This window comes from Ictalurus punctatus, chromosome 1 (genome assembly GCF_001660625.3).
Source record: "Ictalurus punctatus breed USDA103 chromosome 1, Coco_2.0, whole genome shotgun sequence".
NCBI lineage: Eukaryota > Metazoa > Chordata > Actinopteri > Siluriformes > Ictaluridae > Ictalurus > Ictalurus punctatus.
This window is the reverse complement of record NC_030416.2, coordinates 3,891,602-3,909,874: the sequence shown is the minus strand read 5'-3', so window position 1 is coordinate 3,909,874 and position 18,273 is coordinate 3,891,602. Positions and strand designations below refer to the sequence as shown.

Here is an 18,273-nt window from a genome sequence, read left to right as displayed (position 1 = left end):
TCTGTAGTACTCCAACTATCTGCATCTGTATTCAGATTTAAACTTGGAAGTTTTTTTTTGTTTTGTTTTGTTTTTTTAATATGATCTCTACTATGCCCCAAGAAACACTGGAAAACATTGGGAGGGGGGAAACCTCCAGAGATAGAAATGTCAACATTGTGTGTGAATTCTAATTCTGACAGTTCCTCAACCCCATCTTACATCCCAACTAGAGACACGCAGCGAATAATGTACTATCCCGAGTGTGTATGTAGAAGCTCTTTGCGCTCCCTGTTTCAGACCGAAGAGTTCTCTGATGACATGGATCAGCACGATGGCCGACTAATGCAAAACACACACACTAACATCAATGTAAGTACTAACCCCTGTGTGTGTCTCTGTCCTCTTACTAACACAGATACATTCTGCCTTTCGCGATCTCTCTCAGTCAGATCATAAGCTTTAGTATCGATTGTGAGCTTTGTTCCTGAAATGAGAGGTTCTGTTAAAGATTCTTGTCACTCCTTCTTACAACGTTTTGTGCTCTAAAGCCTCACCTTACACTTGTGTTTGAGCTCTTCGCGCCACCAGAGGGCAGTACTCGCACACAATTCCGTGGTGCGTCAGGTGTACGATTGTCCAGTACAGTACATTATCGACCTGAAAGACTGTGAAAAGTTGGAACATGATATATTAATGAATATTCTACTGGAGATTGGTGTTTAAGTTTAAAAAGATTTGGTTTTAACTTGTAATAGATGTAAAGTCAGCTTAAAAATAAAGCACCACCGATTCTTAAATGCAAAGCTTGTTTTTTGTTTTTTTGTTTAGTTCAAAAAATACTTTTCTTTATTTAGTTCATTTTGAAACCTTTTGTGTGTGTGGAAGTAATACCAATTAAATATACCGTGGAATGAAACACTAGAGGGTGTTGCAGTGTGATGCGAGGTGGCCTGATGCGATGCGGCCTGATGCGATGCGGCACAGTTACACATCGATTAATCATATACTACATCAACTTTCTAACTGTAACAACCTTTTTTCCCATTAAAGATTGTCACACCATACCTGTTGATTCTTTATACTGTAGTTACGTTAGACGTTCGTTCCTGTTATCACCTACTTATAACAGCTATAAACCGTCAGGTTCTCACCAGGTTCTCTCGCTTTAAATCAATAAGATAAAAAAACCAGCTTGTCATGTCATGTTGTCACTGAAGGACTTCTTCGTTAAATAAGTAAGTTGTCTTACAGAAAACATTAGCATATAAACAGTTATTACATTCACCTAAGGTTACTATATATAAAGGGCAGTGGTGGCTTGGCGGTTAAGTCTCTGGGTGACTGATCGGAAGGTCAGGGGTTCAAGCCCCAGCACTGCCAAACTTCCACTGTTGGGCCCTTAACCCTCTCTACTCCGAGGGCGCTGTATCATGGCTGACCCTGCGCTCTGACCCCAACTTCATGGCATGCTGGGGTATGTGAAGAAAAGAATTTCACTGTGCTGTGATCCATAAAGATTCATTATGATTATATATTGTGCAGCCTTAAATAATGAGTGCCTGTATTACTGTTGTTTCATTTAGTTTATTTACAGCACTAATACCTCAGTCCACATGCATTACATTTAAATGTAAACCTTGTGCGAGTTAGCATGACCGTGCATGACGATAGCCGAAACCTACAGGACTTCCCGATTGAGACGGTACACCACAGTGAGATCGTTTTGCTTCGTATTGCGATTGCGAGGTATGAATAAAGTTAAAGACGGACCTGAGTTATTCAGACTAAAATGATTTACCGTAGGTTAGATGGCGCGTGTGCCGCGATTAAATCAAGACACGCGAGATGAATTCGATTGGTCGGAATTTTTCCCAGTAGGAACAAAGCAACACGTTTAGAGACTGGAAATATTCCCACCATCAAAAGCATGATGATAACACTAACCTAGTCCTATTACTTATTTATCTCTTGTATTTCGATCGTTTTCTTTAGTTTTTTTGTCATGGCACACGTGCTACAAGGCCAGTATTGTTCATGACTGGTGATGACACACGCACGCTCAGTGAAGCACTCAAGATCTTATCATACCTAAGCCACATGTGTAAACACCGTCTCGTTGTTTCCTCGTAAAAGCCGAGTCGGGTCACACCATGTCCTTAAACACCTTCATGTGATTGTACTTCAGGTTCCCGGCTAGCTTTTGTGTAAAAATATCAAACTTCCATTTTAGAAGAATCCTGTTCATCAACCAGGACATGCCTAGTGTCTGACATCTGCTGCACTGGTTCAGAGGTGGCGCTACAAGGAGTGGCCCATGTAGCTCACAAGAAATGGAAGTTCGTGTTAAATACTTAGGGGTGCGCTATTATAGGAAAACCATGGGAAAGGTGATTAATTTCCCATAGCGGGAGGTCTCCCAGTGTTTCATTCCTTTTATTATACCACAGCAATTTTCACAACAATTCGAATTTTTCATTCATTAACAAATGGCATGTCACGTTTTTTTATCCATTTCTAGATACAATTAATGTAATGGAACTTCCGTGACACAAGTTCCTGTCATCAGGTATATTGTGTTATAAACAGGCGTTCCCTTACAATACGTTGTTCTCTCTCTCTCTCTCTCTCTCTCTCTCTCTCTATTGAAGTAAATTTTTTTAAGAAAAAATAAAAAAGCTACTCATCATGTCACTCCATTCTGTAGATTTGGCATTTCAAAACCTCTGCCACTGGAAACTCCTTCCATAAATGTTAAATGTTAGAGAAAGCTGTTTATTTGTTAAATGGAGTGTTTTTTTTTTAATTAGTTCGATTATGCGGAATGTCTGTCATACGAGTTGTTACTATAGAAACGAAGAACGCGTTAACATAAAGCCGAGATTTGAATCGCGGCCGGAACCCCGGTCAGATCTAGTGTTATAGAAAAACGAATCAACAGCTTCGGACCAATCAGAATAAAGAATTCAAAAAGACATTTTTATTTGTTTGTTTGTTATCCTGACGATCGTTATCCCCGGGTACACCAGCCTCGTGACGCCACTGCTAGACAGTGTGTTGTCTGATCGGTTACATTTGGAAGAATCCTACCTCCATGTTTACCTCTAGCGTTAATTCGTGCTATCGTCATCTGGGTTTCGCGTTTATTTACGGCAATATGCAAATGAGGCGCTCGGGGAGTCCGCCAGCTGTCCGCAATCAAACAGCCAGAGATTTTCATTGTACAGCCTGTATGTACTTTTCGAAGAAGGGGCTCGTGTTCCACAGCTGTCTACTAAGAAGCAGCATAAACAGCACAAACAAGGACGTCACGTGGGAACGGCTGCGTTTTTATAGCAGCTTTAACGCATGTCACTTGACATTTAACGTTCAGTCATACCTTCTAGCTTGCATCACGCTCAACTCTGCTGACCTCTATAACACACACACACACGCACAAGTAAGTGTGCAGACATGTCTGTGCATGTTTAACCATTGCCTTTGCGTATGTTTGTCCTCCCTCAGGGTCTGTCGGCGGTCAGCGGCGTGTATGTAGAGGCTCGTCCCAACACTCTGGGCCAATCACAGTCGGCCATGAACCTCTCCAGGCTGTCTCCCAAAACAGAGCCTAAGAAACGGCGCGCTCCGGCTCCGCCTCGTCCTTCGGCTCAGACTCTCACGCAGACGCAAACGCAGTGCGCTTCGGCACTGGTGGTGCAGGTGAGAGCACACGCCTTACACACACACACACACACCTCAAAGAAAGATACACTCACACACATATACAAGCATATACTGGGAATTGGTCGTCTGCAGTAGTATTCAGTCCAGTGCAAAAGTTTGCGTCCCCATAGTCTCTAGAAGGGCCAATCGTCCATTGGACGTTTTGTTTACCAAAAGAAGAGTGACGTATAGATGGATAAAGATAGAGAACTAGCAGAGATTGTAATATCGCACCATTGTCCATTTTTGTTGCTTGTTAAAATGAAGCGACCGTTTTGTCAAGTAAATAAATAAACAAACAAGCTAGACTTATCTAGTCTAGATAAGTGTGCAGACTTTTTGTGGGGTGTTGGGGGTCAAATTAGTCTTTGTCCATTTAATGGCATTTTTATAAGACACTGCTCAGTAAAGTCGTTAAACAAACGATCAATAAAGCCGAAACAAAACGCCGACCGTTACACCAGAGCCTCTCTTGTAACGTTAGTTTGCGCTTCCATACAGGAAATGCGGTGTTAGGAAGACGCACCTCATCGTCCTGGCCTTCCACATTGTGCAGGTGTGTTAGTTCCATATGTATGCTGCTCTTCTCGCCGTTCTTTGGGTCCTGAGGAAGAATGTTCCATTGGGCTCTGCATGACCAAGGGTTAATAACAAACGTACGGAGAGGAAATACATCATCACTCAGTGGTCAACCACGGCAGTCGGCCTCAAATAAACGGAGTGTGCAAAACCTGCACAATTATTGCTAAGAATTTGACTAGCAGCTGTAGATTTGATGTTAGGAGGTGTATACTTGGAAGAAGTGTGTGCATGGTAAAGCATTACTGCAGCACTGAATTCACCAGTGGCGTAGCACTGTCAGGGCAAACTTTTTCAGCTGTACCCAGCAAAGCAGGGTCATTTAAGACCGTTAAGCTTGCTAGCCTTTTAAGACCAGGAGCTTTCGCCTCCTCAACCCTTGGCCTCCAGTCAGATCTTTCGGAGACCAGTCCCCCCCGAGTTTCCACCGGTTCGCAATGAGGCAAAAACAGAAGACTAACCGACTTTACACCCTACCTACAAATCACACGCTACATCTATTTGTAATAGATGCTAGGATTGCAGCCTCAAGACTTCTAGAAAGCGGTTGCGCCATGTCCGCGTGCGCCCTCGTGTAATCTGAGCGCAGTCACATGAGGACAGCTGCTGCCTCTGAGCTTATTTTAGCCCACTCACTCACTCGCACAGCTCGGCTCACAGATCGTCTCCAAGGGCCAGCTGATCGTCACATACATCAGATTGTAAGCCTGATCATGCCATTCTGAATGGATTCCCGGTCCAAACAAGACGTTCTTGCAAAAGTTATGCTGTATATAAAGGCATAAAATACCACATGTACGAATCACGTTTAAAGAGCTTTCAATCGGAGTAGCTTGCTTTCTTTTTACAAGTCTGCTTTTTAAAAACATGTTCTTTGAAATATTTTTATTTCAGTTCATTACATTTTTATTTGTATAGCATTTTAAACAACGGAAATTGTCCCAAAGCAGCTTTACAGAAATGTATCATATCAGGATATAAATTTTAAATGTATAAATTTATCCCTCATGAGCAAGCCATAGGCGAGGTAAGATGGCAAGGGGAAAACTCCCTGAGATGATATGAGGAAGAAACCTTGAGAGGAACTCATAATCATCTGGGTGACATCGGATAGTGTGATTATAAATAATTCCCTTCTGTAACTGTGAACTACATGGTCAAAACGGGGCAACCTGGGACATCACTCCACCATCAACAAACCTGAGTGAACGTGTCAGAGTGGGGAGGCGACAGCATCCAAACATCCCAGTTCACCACAGCACTCTATGGCCGTGAAATCTCTAGATCTTGAAAGCTTGACCAAGCAAATACGTTTTCAGCCTAGACGTAAACACTGAGACTGTGCCTGAGTCCCGAACGCTACTTGTAAGGCTGTTCCATAGCTGTGGGGCTTTGTAAGAGAAAGCTCTTCCCCGTGCTGTAGAGGTACCAACAAATATCCTGCACCTTTTGATCGAAGTTGGCGTGGCGGATGTTGAGGCTTACCTTATCAGTGGCTTGCAACTTGCTAATCTCAGTCTACCATCCCAAGTTGATGGTACAGAGAAATATCCAATCATTCATCATTTTCATCATTTCGCCTCTGTACACCTCCTCAATGGATTTGAAATGAAGCAAACAAGATGTGATTGATGTGTAGACTTTCATTCAAATGTGATTGGACAAACTAACAACCATAAATATTAGGATTATTTTTAATACTTGGATGCAAATCCTTTGCAGTCAATGGTTGCCTGCAGTCCGGAACTTATGGACATCATCAAATGCATTTTTACCCAGGCCCAGTTGGTATTGGATAACTATTTTAAATAACATTATCATTTAAAAACGGTATTTTGTCTTTTCTCAGGTTGCCTTTGTTTTATTTTCTGAAACGATTTATTACGAGACGTACACGAAAACAGAAGAAATCAAGATGGGGGCAAATACTTTTTCACAGCACTGTATGTACTCCGCAGTAAAGTAACTGGTTCCTTGGAACAAATCAAACGTCCTTATGCGTAGTTGCACAAGTGGTGGTGGTGTTGGGCTACGAGTATTTGTTCGTGGGTGGATAAGTACATGCTGAAGATTGATTGAAACCGAAAAGAAGGAGTTAATCAAATGTTCCAGCTTGAGAGCAGGGTACAGGACAAAGTAATTAAATAGCTTGGCTTTAAGCAGGAACCTGCTTAACTTTTAACATATTCATCATGCCGGTATTGCACAGGATTACAGGGAGTGGGGGTTGGATCTTCTGAAGTGAAAACTTCCCTCAGGACTCTGTTGAGAGAGCTTTTATTTTAGAAGGCATGATATTATTTTAGAATTTTATTTTAAACTGACACAAATCAAAATACACACAGTGTAACTTACGAGTGCAGCCCCTCCACCTATTCAGAGTTGGGGACACCATGTTAGTTCACTTCCACTCTTACACATTGTCTGTCCACAGCCAATAAGAAACTAGTGAGGAATAATGACTATGTTTAAAGTATAATTTGTCAAGGATGAGTTATTTGAGGACCCTCAACAGGGTCCTCAAATACTGTTACAGCCTTCCCTTTCATCCTTCACTCCCTTCCCTCCTCCTTTACTTACTTGTCTGCTGCATTGTCTGTCTTCTTTCCCATATCCCTTCTGTTTGTACCCCACCCCCCCTCTTTCCTTTATTTTCTTTGCTGTAGATGTACTGTTGTAGTTTGGGGTGAAGGGTGACGTGTGTGTGTGTGTGTGTGTGTGTGTGTGTGTGTGTGTGTGTGTGTGTGTGTGTGTGTGCTGTAGGAATGAAGTCTGTACAGTACATTTAAATATGCATCTACTGGGAAGGTGCTGCTGGTGGGGGGTGGGGGTGTTATTATGAAGTTCAGCATGAACTTTACCCTAGAAAAAAATCCTCCAATAACCGGAGGGGGGGGGTTTGCGGATAGTTCTTAACAGAGAGTGATTGCATCTTAGGATTTTTGAATTCACAATGTTTCAGTCATTTTTCTTTCTAAAATTAATTTGTCAAATAATGACAGGGAGCCACGATTGATGCCTTGAGCAGGTAGGGATTTTAAGCATCTATAGCTTGCAACCAGAAACCTGTTCAAACCTGTGGCCCTAACAGTACATAACAAAGACCTTTGAGAGGCTGGGTATTTATCTCACCTTCGACCACTGGTTAGGACAACGATGGACCCCCTTGCAATTTGAGTATCAGGATAGCATTGGAGTGGATGATCTAGCAATCCTCCTGAGCAGAGTGTACTCCCATTTGGACAACGCAAGCAGCATAGTGAGGCATCTCCAGTGTATTCAACACCATACAAGTTGTGGTGTTTGGGTAGAAGGATGCAGGTGAACAAAACCATCATATCATGGACAATGGACTGTCTTATTGGCAGAGCACAGTTTGTGTGACTCACAGATGTGTGTCCCACATATATTTGAGCAGGACAAGGACCCACACACCATTCTCTTTGGTTGTTGTGTTGGGGAAACAGTGCTCTGGTACCAGTACACTTATGAGCAACATTGTACTCAATGTGTGCTCTTGTTATCGTCAACCTGGAACTTGGGAGTATCCCCAAACCCAACAGAGATCATACCCTGCAGGGATATATGGCCGACTACAACTAGTCTATACCTTTCTGCCTTACATTTACATTTTACATTTATTCATTTAGCAGACTCTTTAATCCAAAGCAACTTACAAATAAGGAAATACAAGCAGAGCGATACATCAAGCGGAGAACAATACAAGTCGTGCTACAATACAAGATCCATTAATTGAGTTCCAGAAGAAGCAAAGTGCACAGAGTAGAGGTTTAAGGGTCACTGTAATTAATATATATATATATATATATATATATATATATATATATATATATATATATATATATATATATATTTTATAAAGTGGGGTTTGTGTTTTATGGGTTGGTTAGGTGCTCACGGAAGAGGTGGGTCTTTAGCTGTTTTTTGAAGACGGTGAGAGATTCTGTGGTCTGGATTGAGGTTGGAAGTTCATTCCACCACTGAGGAACAGTTAGTGTGAAGGTTCTGGAAAGGGACCTTGAGCCACGCTGAGTAGGCGCTACTAAGCATCGGTCGTTAACCGATCGCAGATTGCGTGAGGGAACGTAATCCTTCAGGAGAGTGTTGAGGTAGGGGGGTGCTTTTCCAGACAAGGTCTTGTACGTGAGCATCGAGGCCTTGAATTTGATTCGGGCGGCTACAGGAAGTCAGTGGAGGGAGATGAAGAGAGGTAGTGTCATGCACATATTCTTAAGGGGGGGTGGGATCTTGTGAAAGCTTCTCTCAGGACTCTATTGAGAGAGCTTTTATTTTAGAAGGCATGATATTATTTTAGAATTTTATTTTAAACTGACACAAATCAAAATACACACATGCTTATTTACATCTAGTGTAATTTACACCAAGTGCAGCTCATCCACCTACTCAGAGCTAGGCGGGGGGCGGGGGCACAAGGCCTTTTATAGTTCATATGAAATTGATGTATATGCAAATATCTTGTTTCCTTATCATGTTTAAGTTGTTGTAGCATCTCATGTTTCATTTAAAGTGTAATACATTTACGGTCCTAAGACACCATGTTAATTAACTTCCACTCTTACACATTGTCTGTCCCCAGCCAATAAGAAACTAGTGAGGAATAATGACTATGTTTAAAGTATAATTTGTCAAAAATTAGTTTTTATTAAAACCTCAACAGGGTCCTCAAAGACAGCCTGTTACAGCCTTTCCTTTCATCCTTCACTCCCTTCCCTCCTACTTTCTCCTTGTGGTCTGCTGCATTGTCTGTCTTCTTTCCCATATGCTTTCTTTTTGTACCCCCCCCCCCCTTCCTTTATTTTCTTTGCTGTAGATGTACTGTTGTAGTTTGGGGTGAAGGGTGATGTGTATATATGTGTGTGTGTGTGTGTGTGTGTGTGTGTGTGTGTGTGTGTGTGTGTGTGCTGTAGGAATGAAGTCTGTACAGTACATTAAATATGCATCTACTGGGAAGGTGCTGCTGGTGGGGGGTGGGGGTGTTAGTATGAAGTTCAGCATGAACTTTACCCTAGAAAAAAATCCTCCAATAACAGGAGGGGGGGAAGTTTGCGGATAGTTCTTAACAGAGAGTGATTGCATCCTAGGATTTTTGAACTCTCAATGTTTGTCATTTTTCATTCTAACATTAATTTAAAAAGGTAAGGAAGTAAACCTGCCACCCCATTTTTTTCCCCCTCCCGTTACTCCAGTTTCCTCCACCAGTCCAAAAACATTCATTGTAGGCTGATTGGCATTTCAAAATTGTCCATAGTCCCTCGGGGACAAGCTCCAGGCTTCACCGCAACCCTGTGTAGGATAAGCAGTACGGAAAATGGATGGATTTAGGCACCATGTTACATTGTATGTCTCAGGTCTTCTTTATGACAAATAAGCGTAACATATACTGGATTGTTCTGGGTAATTCCAACTGAGATTGGACTACGATCAAATTAAATATAATCATTTTGTCATTTTATTTATTACGTGTTAAATGCAAATGAGAGCGCTTTCAGGCAGTCACTATGTTGCCTAAAGATGTCTAAAACCTTGCTGGAGAAGTATGGTTTCCTTACACATTGAATGTCACGCTTTGATCAAGTAGTTGCTACGTATGGTGGTGAAACACGGACATCAGTACACAGTTTGTAATCAGATACCGGCTGTCAAAATGTCCACAGAGAGTGCATACTCCATGAGATAAACGGATGAAAGAAATGGGTTCATCTGTTCTCAAAACGTCCTTTTCATCTTTCCTAGACAAAACCGAGCTCACCAAGTCAGCTGAAGAAACGGCAAGCCCCGCCTCCTCCACCCGTCGTGCATCCCACCACCTCCTCGCCCGCTCTCGCCGTGGCTGCTGCCCGGGTACCCAGCGCCGCGTCGGCATCCGACAACTCCATGTCTGATCTGAGTCACAGCATTGAAGACTCAGAACCAGCTGCCTCCATCTGCAGCAGCTCCAGCAGCGATGCCGCCGCTGAGTCCAGCAGCCTGGCTGAGGAAACCACGGCCGAGCCGGCCATCAAGTTCTCATCAGGCTTGACCTCCAAGGTAGAACCAGTTCCAGAACTGAATCAACAGCCGGCACGCAGAGGCTTTGTTAAGCGAGAGCCTGAGGAGACGGAATCTGCACTGGAGCTTAAAATGGACGAAGTGGATAACAATCGGCACAGCGCGATAGGTTTGTTACAAAACACCTCTATGTCTAGCTGGTCAACATTCAACAAAAAGACACGCCCTGATCCTGATTAAAATGCAAGCATGATATTATGACGTGCCAACTTATCCAGCTACTCAACATCATATAGTTATCCAGATAGCTGGGCTAATGTTAAACCATTACGTTCATTCCAGTGCTGTAGAAATGGGAAAAACAAAGGTTAGTCGTGATGTCACACGATCAAGTTTGTGATCAGTTAATCCAGAGATGATAAAATCAGGAAGTTGCATGGGCTTTATCTAGATCGTGTCTGCTAGCATTTTACTCACAGTAAGTGGACAGCATCATAGCTGTGCCAAAAACACAACTAGTCTTGTTTACACAGGATTATCTGTGCCAATGCGTTGTCATTTTACTCTCAGCTTTGTTTACAGGATTCCCATGACTGTAGACATACTGTATATAGAGTTCTTGTTACACAATGTTTTTATTTGAGCTGGCCAATTTACTGCAATGAGGCTGAGGGATAAAGACCACTGGCAGCTTTTCCGAACATAATGAGCATGAAAAGATTTCTCAGAAAATGTAGGAAATATGGTATATGCGAGCACCTGCTTAGAACACAGTACTAGCAATCAACCATTTAGGAAGACCGAAATTCGTCTTGTTGACATTTTGGCTACGCCTTCATCAGTCTTCATCAGGCCTGACTCGGGGCAGAATTTTCTCTCGGCAGGTTGAAGCCTGTTCTCTCAGAGAGAGAGAGAGAGAGAGAGAGAGAGAGAGAGAGAGAGAGAGAGAGAGAGAGATAGAGAGAGAGAGACAGAGACAGAGAGGTCAGCCAGAAGACTATATTGTGCAACTGACAGCACTGACACAGATCCAGAAACGCCACCCAAAAAATTTCCTGACCCAACTTTTACTGGGCAAATCTACAAACTCTCACTTGCAATAACGTACAACTGTTACATCAGCCTTGGGGTGAAGCATGACTTGTACTAAGCATGTCAAATAGCGTTTTGTTTTACTGTGTGTATTAATCATGTACTGATTATTTTTTTGTTACACGTTGTCTTAGAGCACGAAGCATTAAATAAATACCTCTTTTTATTTTAAGAAGGTTAGCCGACACGTATCACATGGCCCTGCTCTCTCTTGAACTAACTCTGCGAGACCCGTTCCATTAATTCCACAAATTCACTCAAAATGCAGCTTTTTGCTTGTTCCCTGATATTAGTTGCTCTACATATTTAAGTGTATGGAGCGTCAAGTATTGCTTCTGGAAGAGAGCTGTCGTAATCATGAAGCTAGATGATGAGTAGATCTAGATCTCTCTGTCTATTGGAATAAATTCGAGGCAATAGTAAGAAAACATTTCGAGGTAGGGTCAGGGTCAATCATTAATGCCAATTTTAAACGTTAAGGAGCTTGATCACGGGACCAGCAGACCGGCAGCGCTGGGATCTGAACTCTCATGACATGATGACCTTCTGCTCAAGCTTCAGCTACTGAGTTACCAGTGCCCCTATGTATTGGTTAATGCCCAAGTAAATGGCTACATGACCAGTAAAGGTGTTCCATTTTGGAAACCCCCGTGAAGCCTTTATGATCGAAGAGTTCCTTGGTTTTTCCTGCCATAACTGAAAATGAAACATCTACAGTATATTCGTCTTGTCCCCGTTACTATTTAGATGAACAATCTAGATGACTAGCTAGTGTGTCTGAGTTCTGGGGGATCGTATACAGATTTAAATGTAGCCATTACTGTGTGATGTTTTGAATATTCGAATAACTGTAGTTGGTGGAATATGTATTGCTGACATAACATAAAGGTTTCTCTGCAATATTTGATTAGAAATTAATTAGTATGTATGTATTTGCATTTCTATGAATGCTGGGTAACAAACAGTGGGGGGGGGATCTATTCAGGGAAGAAGATTCCACTAGTGAGAGCAGTTCTGGAAAAAGGCCTTGTGGGCCATTTTAGGGCCACAAGATGGACTCTGTGGTCTGATTACTGAAAGCTGTGCCGAATCAGCAGTAGAGGCAGAAATGCATAAAATAGACAGTTAGGCCAATTGTGAGCCAGTGCGTCTTGACCTTGCAGACTGTCCAGCTGTGCACCAGAGAACCACAGTGAGGTTTTGCATCGGCAAAGAGTTCCAGATGTGGTTTGCCAATTGTCTACCAGATCTGGGACAACAATTCTGTGTGCAGCTGGCACTGTCTGTCTCAAACCGATGTTGATCTCAGTGAGCCTAACTATGGGTGGGGCCACCTGAGGAGTTTTCGTGCAAGGTGGAGAACGCCATTCGACCTCATGCCTCCCTGGTGACTGATATATCTTGACTGTCACAACTGACCAGCGGCATACAGAACAAATTGCATCAGATTAATTTCTGGACAATGCTGAAGTCAGAGTTCAACTCTCAGTTCCCTGTCAAACGGAATGTCTCCCAGATGTGGTTATAGTAGACGTAGACATCCTCAGATAAGGAGTGGATCGGACCATCTGCTGAAAAGTGGAAGCTTAAATTGGGTGAGGTTCAGGAGTGTTTAAAAAAAAAAAAGAAAAAAAAAACAATGCTAGAAGGCTAATGGGGGAAACCAACCAATGGGGTTCTGAATGGTTCCAAAAAGTACAAAGTAGACACAGTGCAGCCGGAAGAAAATGAAGTGAAACGATGAGCAGTCTTATCGCCATAGTCACCAAAGTCACAAGCTGTTGTGCATATAGCTGGACATGAGGTCAGACTTTTATGAGGTAAGGAGAATAAAGGGAACAGTGGCCATATGGCAGCGGTATTCAAATAAAATTCATATAAAACTTTTTGACTTTGTCAAAGGTCTTGGCATGTGTGCTCAGGTGCTCAGGTGATTCTTGTCATGTGATTCTTACCATGCCTGGCAGTTCAAATAGACCAATAGGCAGTTGGTGAAATAGAACTGCATATGATGTTGGTAGCTAATGAGAACTGTTGAAAAGTCTGGTGTTTCTTATCTTCTGCAGGAAAAAAATCTAATTGTATTCTGAACTCCGGCAAAAGCTTGGAAATCTAGCCAGAAGCAAAGGCAATATAGACAGATTATTTTCAGGATTCCTATTCATTCTTTCTTTATTTCCTTTCGAGCAAAGTTTGCATGATGTGAGTTAACATTGATGCGTGGCTTACACAAGCTTGGAAAGGCTAGTGTGGCCGTAAAGACGAGGTTGCCGTGCTAACCAAAGACAGGTGTTAAAGCTAATGATGACGCTCTTTAGATTTTCTGGCATCCATCCATCATCAGCGCTCAGCCGTGCTTAGTCAGCAGCGTTCAGGGTGATCGTTCAGCGCCAGGAGGACATGACTCTGCCCTTGGGGACGAGCTGCAGCGTGCGTATGAGCTCTGAGGAAGGAGAGATTAAGATGATGGATTTGCCTGCTGTCAGCAAATCACAGATAAAGACTGGCTGAGGTGACGCAACTACCTTTAGCATTACCGTGCTCTCGGGATCAGGAGGTGTTAAAAGAAACATGGTTGGTTTTACAAGGAGCACATATAAATTGGTTGGATAATAAAAATGACAAAGATTTGTCAAGGAAGTAGGACTGTTATGATCTATGAACTCTGCAGCTCCATTTCACCCCTCCTAACCACCAGGGGTGGTGAGGATCATTTGAATACCGTCTTGTCTGCTTGCGCACACATGCCGGGACCTTCAACAAAGTCATAAAGTGACTGCCTGATGTATTATGTGATATAAATCTTGTTGTCATGTGACTATCCTTCACTTCCTTCTTCTGGACAAGATGCATGCAGGTATCCAGGCAGAAGTATACTGCCATATTTGCGTGGCTAGATCCCACCGTGTGCCCCCACCGAGGAGCAAGCCATTCAGACATATCCCCCGGTCCTCTCACACTTCATGACATTTGGTCTCATCCCACTGTAGATTTAGTTCCCCTTTTGCTGTTATAATAAACGCCACTCTTCTGGGAAGGCTTTCCATTAGATTTTGGAGCGTGGCTATGGGGAATTGTGTCTATTCCGTCACCACCAACACTGAACTTGTGAGTGAAATGGACGGTCCAATTTATGGTGTGCATGCCTGATATTAATATTTCTCAGTGAGTTGTTGTTGTTGTTTATTCATAAGTAACAATATAAGATTTTTCAAGCACAGGTCTGTGTGTGGACTCAAACTTTGGACCCTACTATTGGTGGAACTCCCTTTTCTCTCCTAACCAATTCCACTAACTGCACTGCTAACTTTGTAGCATGTAACCTATCAATCAAACCCAATTGGGACCACTTCACAGAAGCTGAGGGAGCTGGACATCCACTTGGGAATGACTTCTCACTGTAGATCTCCGCCTTTTGACCTCAAACGCATCCACAGCCTTGTCTCCGTCCTCCTGACCAAAACTCGAACAAATTTCTAAGAATTCTGGAACCACCATGAACAGTTTCATTAGATTCCACACTAACGAAGTTGTAAGTGATACTTTGTGTGCTAACCCCACCCTGATCCCGGCATTGTTTCAGTACAAGTTGGCTCATGTGAATTCTTATGAATTCACTCCTAATCCAAAGCATCGACTGGTTTCTTATTAATCCACTGCCTGTTTTTTTTCTTCTTTTTTTTCTTCTACTTACTTATCTGCTGGTCACCTGCTACCCTTCCCTTTTGGGTGATAGCTACCAATCTGGGATGGTGAAGGCTAACACATGCTTGTCCAATGCCAAGCTCATTGCTTGGCATTAGAAAGCTGAACAGGTTTAAAGGAGAGCAATAACTGCCATTCTCTATATGTAAGATAATAGATGCCACTGATGGTGAAAGAGGAAAGGCTGCCTTGCCACTCCAAAAGCAGGGTCAATCATGCTCTGTTTCTGGTCTTGGTCATGGCTAGCACATGATCAACGACTCCCAACGTAGCACTGTTTGTCACTGAGAACTAGCCTCAAAAAAGTTGGCGAGCTGGTTCCAGGGCTGTATAACAATGGTGCTTTGATCAAATACTACACTGTAAAACTGTCTGAAGGTATCCAGACGATTCACGCCATCGCACTCTCTTTGACACCTTGGCATGCATGGCTGTGGAGTCATCAGTTCAGTCTCCCAACGTTAAGGTGATGGCTTTCCTCCAAAATCTACACTAGTAACTAACCAAGCGACAGCAGGTGCAGCAAGGTACAGTACATAGTCTTAGTAGGGTTTTAGCAAAGTAATTCCACCTTCATTCCGGACCAAAGAACGCAAAGCAAAACAATAAGCGCTCGCAGTCCGAGATCCTTAATAAGCGCCACGTGTTCCTTTGCCTTCGTTTATTACTGTGAAAAGATGTTCCATTCAGAAGTCTTCGATCGTGTGGGTTGGCAACGTTTACACGCGCAATTATGTCAAGGCTGAACAGAAATTCAGCCAGCGGGTCAGTCTACCCTCATCGCTTCCTGACTTTATTTTTTTTTAGAAAATATGCGCAGAGACGCATGCATACCAGCACGTTCAGTTTAAGAGAAACTTGAAATATGCTCTTATTGTGAGTCAATAATGGGACAACCATAGACAAAAAGATATAGTGAGTATAATGTTAATATTTCACTCTACTATATTACTGTAGTCTAATCTAGACATCTTTCTAGTCTCCTGTTGTTTTTTCTTTGCATTTCTCCTAAACAGCTGGGGTTGTTTTTTTGGGGTTTTTTTTTTTCTTCTTCTTCTTCTTTCCTCTTACCTTTCCTTCCTTTGCTTCTCTTCTGCTTTCATTCCTCTTACAGTATACTGCTGCACACCCGTCCTGCTGCACTCCGGACGCCGATGAACAGACATCTCAGCCAATCCCTCACTTCTCTTGCCTCGCTTCATCCTCCTTCTGCCCACGCTCGGTTCTATTTTTCTGCTTTTTGCCTTCCATTATTTTATGTCCATGTTTATGTTCTTTAATCAAGCACATTTGTTTTCACAAGTGTTTTTATACTGAGGCTCCTGGGGTTGTGTTTTTGGGGGTTTTTGGGGACCCAATGACTGTCAAGTGTGATTGCATGTGATTTGGGTGATAGATTTTGGAGGGATGAAGGTTTGTTTGTTGGTTTCATGTTTTTGCTGGTGAATGAATATCGAGGATGACCGTTTTTACGCCCAAGAGAAGAGAAAGTGATTTAAGATGGTGCCGGTGTATGCTGACTAAATTGCATCACATGTGGAAGAGAGGCTATGGCCTTCACAGCCTAGCTCATTAAGCCAGTAAGATTTGAGACATACGGTATATCTGTGTTCTACTGTGGAAACTGAAGTAGGAAATTGGAAATAGGAAATGCTGCCCCTGCCCTAGTGGATGAGCCGGCACTGGGATGCAGTGACATACCAATTTTACAAACAAGACTGCTTCAATATATATTTGGTGTTATATCAATTAAGGTTTTGCATGAAAATACAGGTTTGAGTATGCTGTCGGAACAGCGAATGTCTTTTAGCTACAATTTCATGAAATCTTGAACTCCTATGTTTTGGGACGCAACGGAATCTCTGTTGATTTCACCTCTGGTGGGATTGTGAATCCAGTTACCCAAGGGGGCGTGAGCAGGCAACCAACTCTCAGAAGCACCAATCGTCTGCCGTTTCAGACGTCTCCAGTTAAGATGTTTTCTTTTGAACGATCCAGAAGAGTTTGTAGAGATTTTTCTGTTAGCATGAATGGTGTGTATGGGTTTTGTTTTGTTTTTTTTTTCCCTCATCACCCTTACTTAGAGACGCACCAATACAAAATTTCTCAGCCGATACCGATAACCGATTATTCAGAGTAATATCGGCCGATACCGATACCAATAGTTCTGCCTTTTATACCTTCTTTTAAATGAATAATAATGAATTCTACGATTCTGAAGGAAATGCAAATAAAAACTTTATTCTCTCCATTTCAACAAGTGGTTTCACAGTAACTGGTCTCATCAACAGAAAACACATTACTCTAATTAACATTAACACATGAACTCAATTCTGAAGATTAAAGTAAGATTATTAACTTATTGAATATTATTAATTCATATTAACATTGACTGAATTCTAAAAATCCTTCTGTTAGTCTCGCATTCACTCTCCACAAACAAAAACATTTCTACTTCATCATTAAAATCAAACTGGTCAAATATAATATCAGCTTTTTTAAATATTAACATTAACTGGATATACACTACAAATATATTTTTCTGTGCTATATATATATATATATATACACATATATATATATATATATATATATATATATATATATATATATATATATATATATATATATATATATATATATATATATACTTTTTTGTCAGCTCATCTTCATTTAAATCTTTCAGCGGTGTACTGGCCCTGTAATTCAGCGCGAGCAGCGTGGGGGGGGGATTATTTAGACTCTGTGCCGAATCTCACGCTTCACTGCTGCAGCGTCCGGTGTAACATTTTAGCGGTGCAGAGATTACAAACTGCAATTTTATCGTCCGTAAGAGACATCATCTTTACAAACAGCACGAAATCGATGTGTTTTTTCGATGTGTCTTTTGATTGACAGGATATAATCGGCCTTGATCACCGGATGAAAAACCGCCTTTATCGGCCGATACATCGGTGCATCTCTACCCTTCCTTTAAATCAGTTAGTTTGACAAGAATGCGACACAGAAAAAGTGCCTTGTTGCTTTCCCAAACGGGACAATGGCGTGATTGTACCACCATGCGTTTATTAAATGACTGAATGCACAATCCGTTAACCTAGACTCTCCGGCTCCTCCTGTCGCGCCAGTTGGAAAGCCGAGAAATGTTGATAAAACTGCCACTCAACACACCAGATAAACACTGAG

The 18,273-nt window shown here is 42.1% G+C and overlaps 1 protein-coding gene across 11 annotated transcripts in view; it reads left to right on the top strand.

Annotated features, from left to right (window-relative positions):
• cobl (cordon-bleu WH2 repeat protein) overlaps nt 1-18,273 on the top strand; it is a 74,818-nt gene that overhangs the window by 42,090 nt on the left and 14,455 nt on the right. For 6 of the 11 annotated variants that reach the window (XM_017466484.3, XM_017466502.3, XM_017466492.3 and 3 more), the window contains 3 exons: nt 280-351; nt 3,484-3,678; nt 10,036-10,459. In XM_017466484.3, the coding sequence (XP_017321973.1) occupies nt 280-351; nt 3,484-3,678; nt 10,036-10,459 (691 nt within the window). The remainder of the gene's footprint in view (nt 1-279; nt 352-3,483; nt 3,679-10,035; nt 10,460-18,273) is intronic. The other 5 variants (XM_047151276.2, XM_053679351.1, XM_017466518.3 and 2 more) reach the window with 1 other exon arrangement.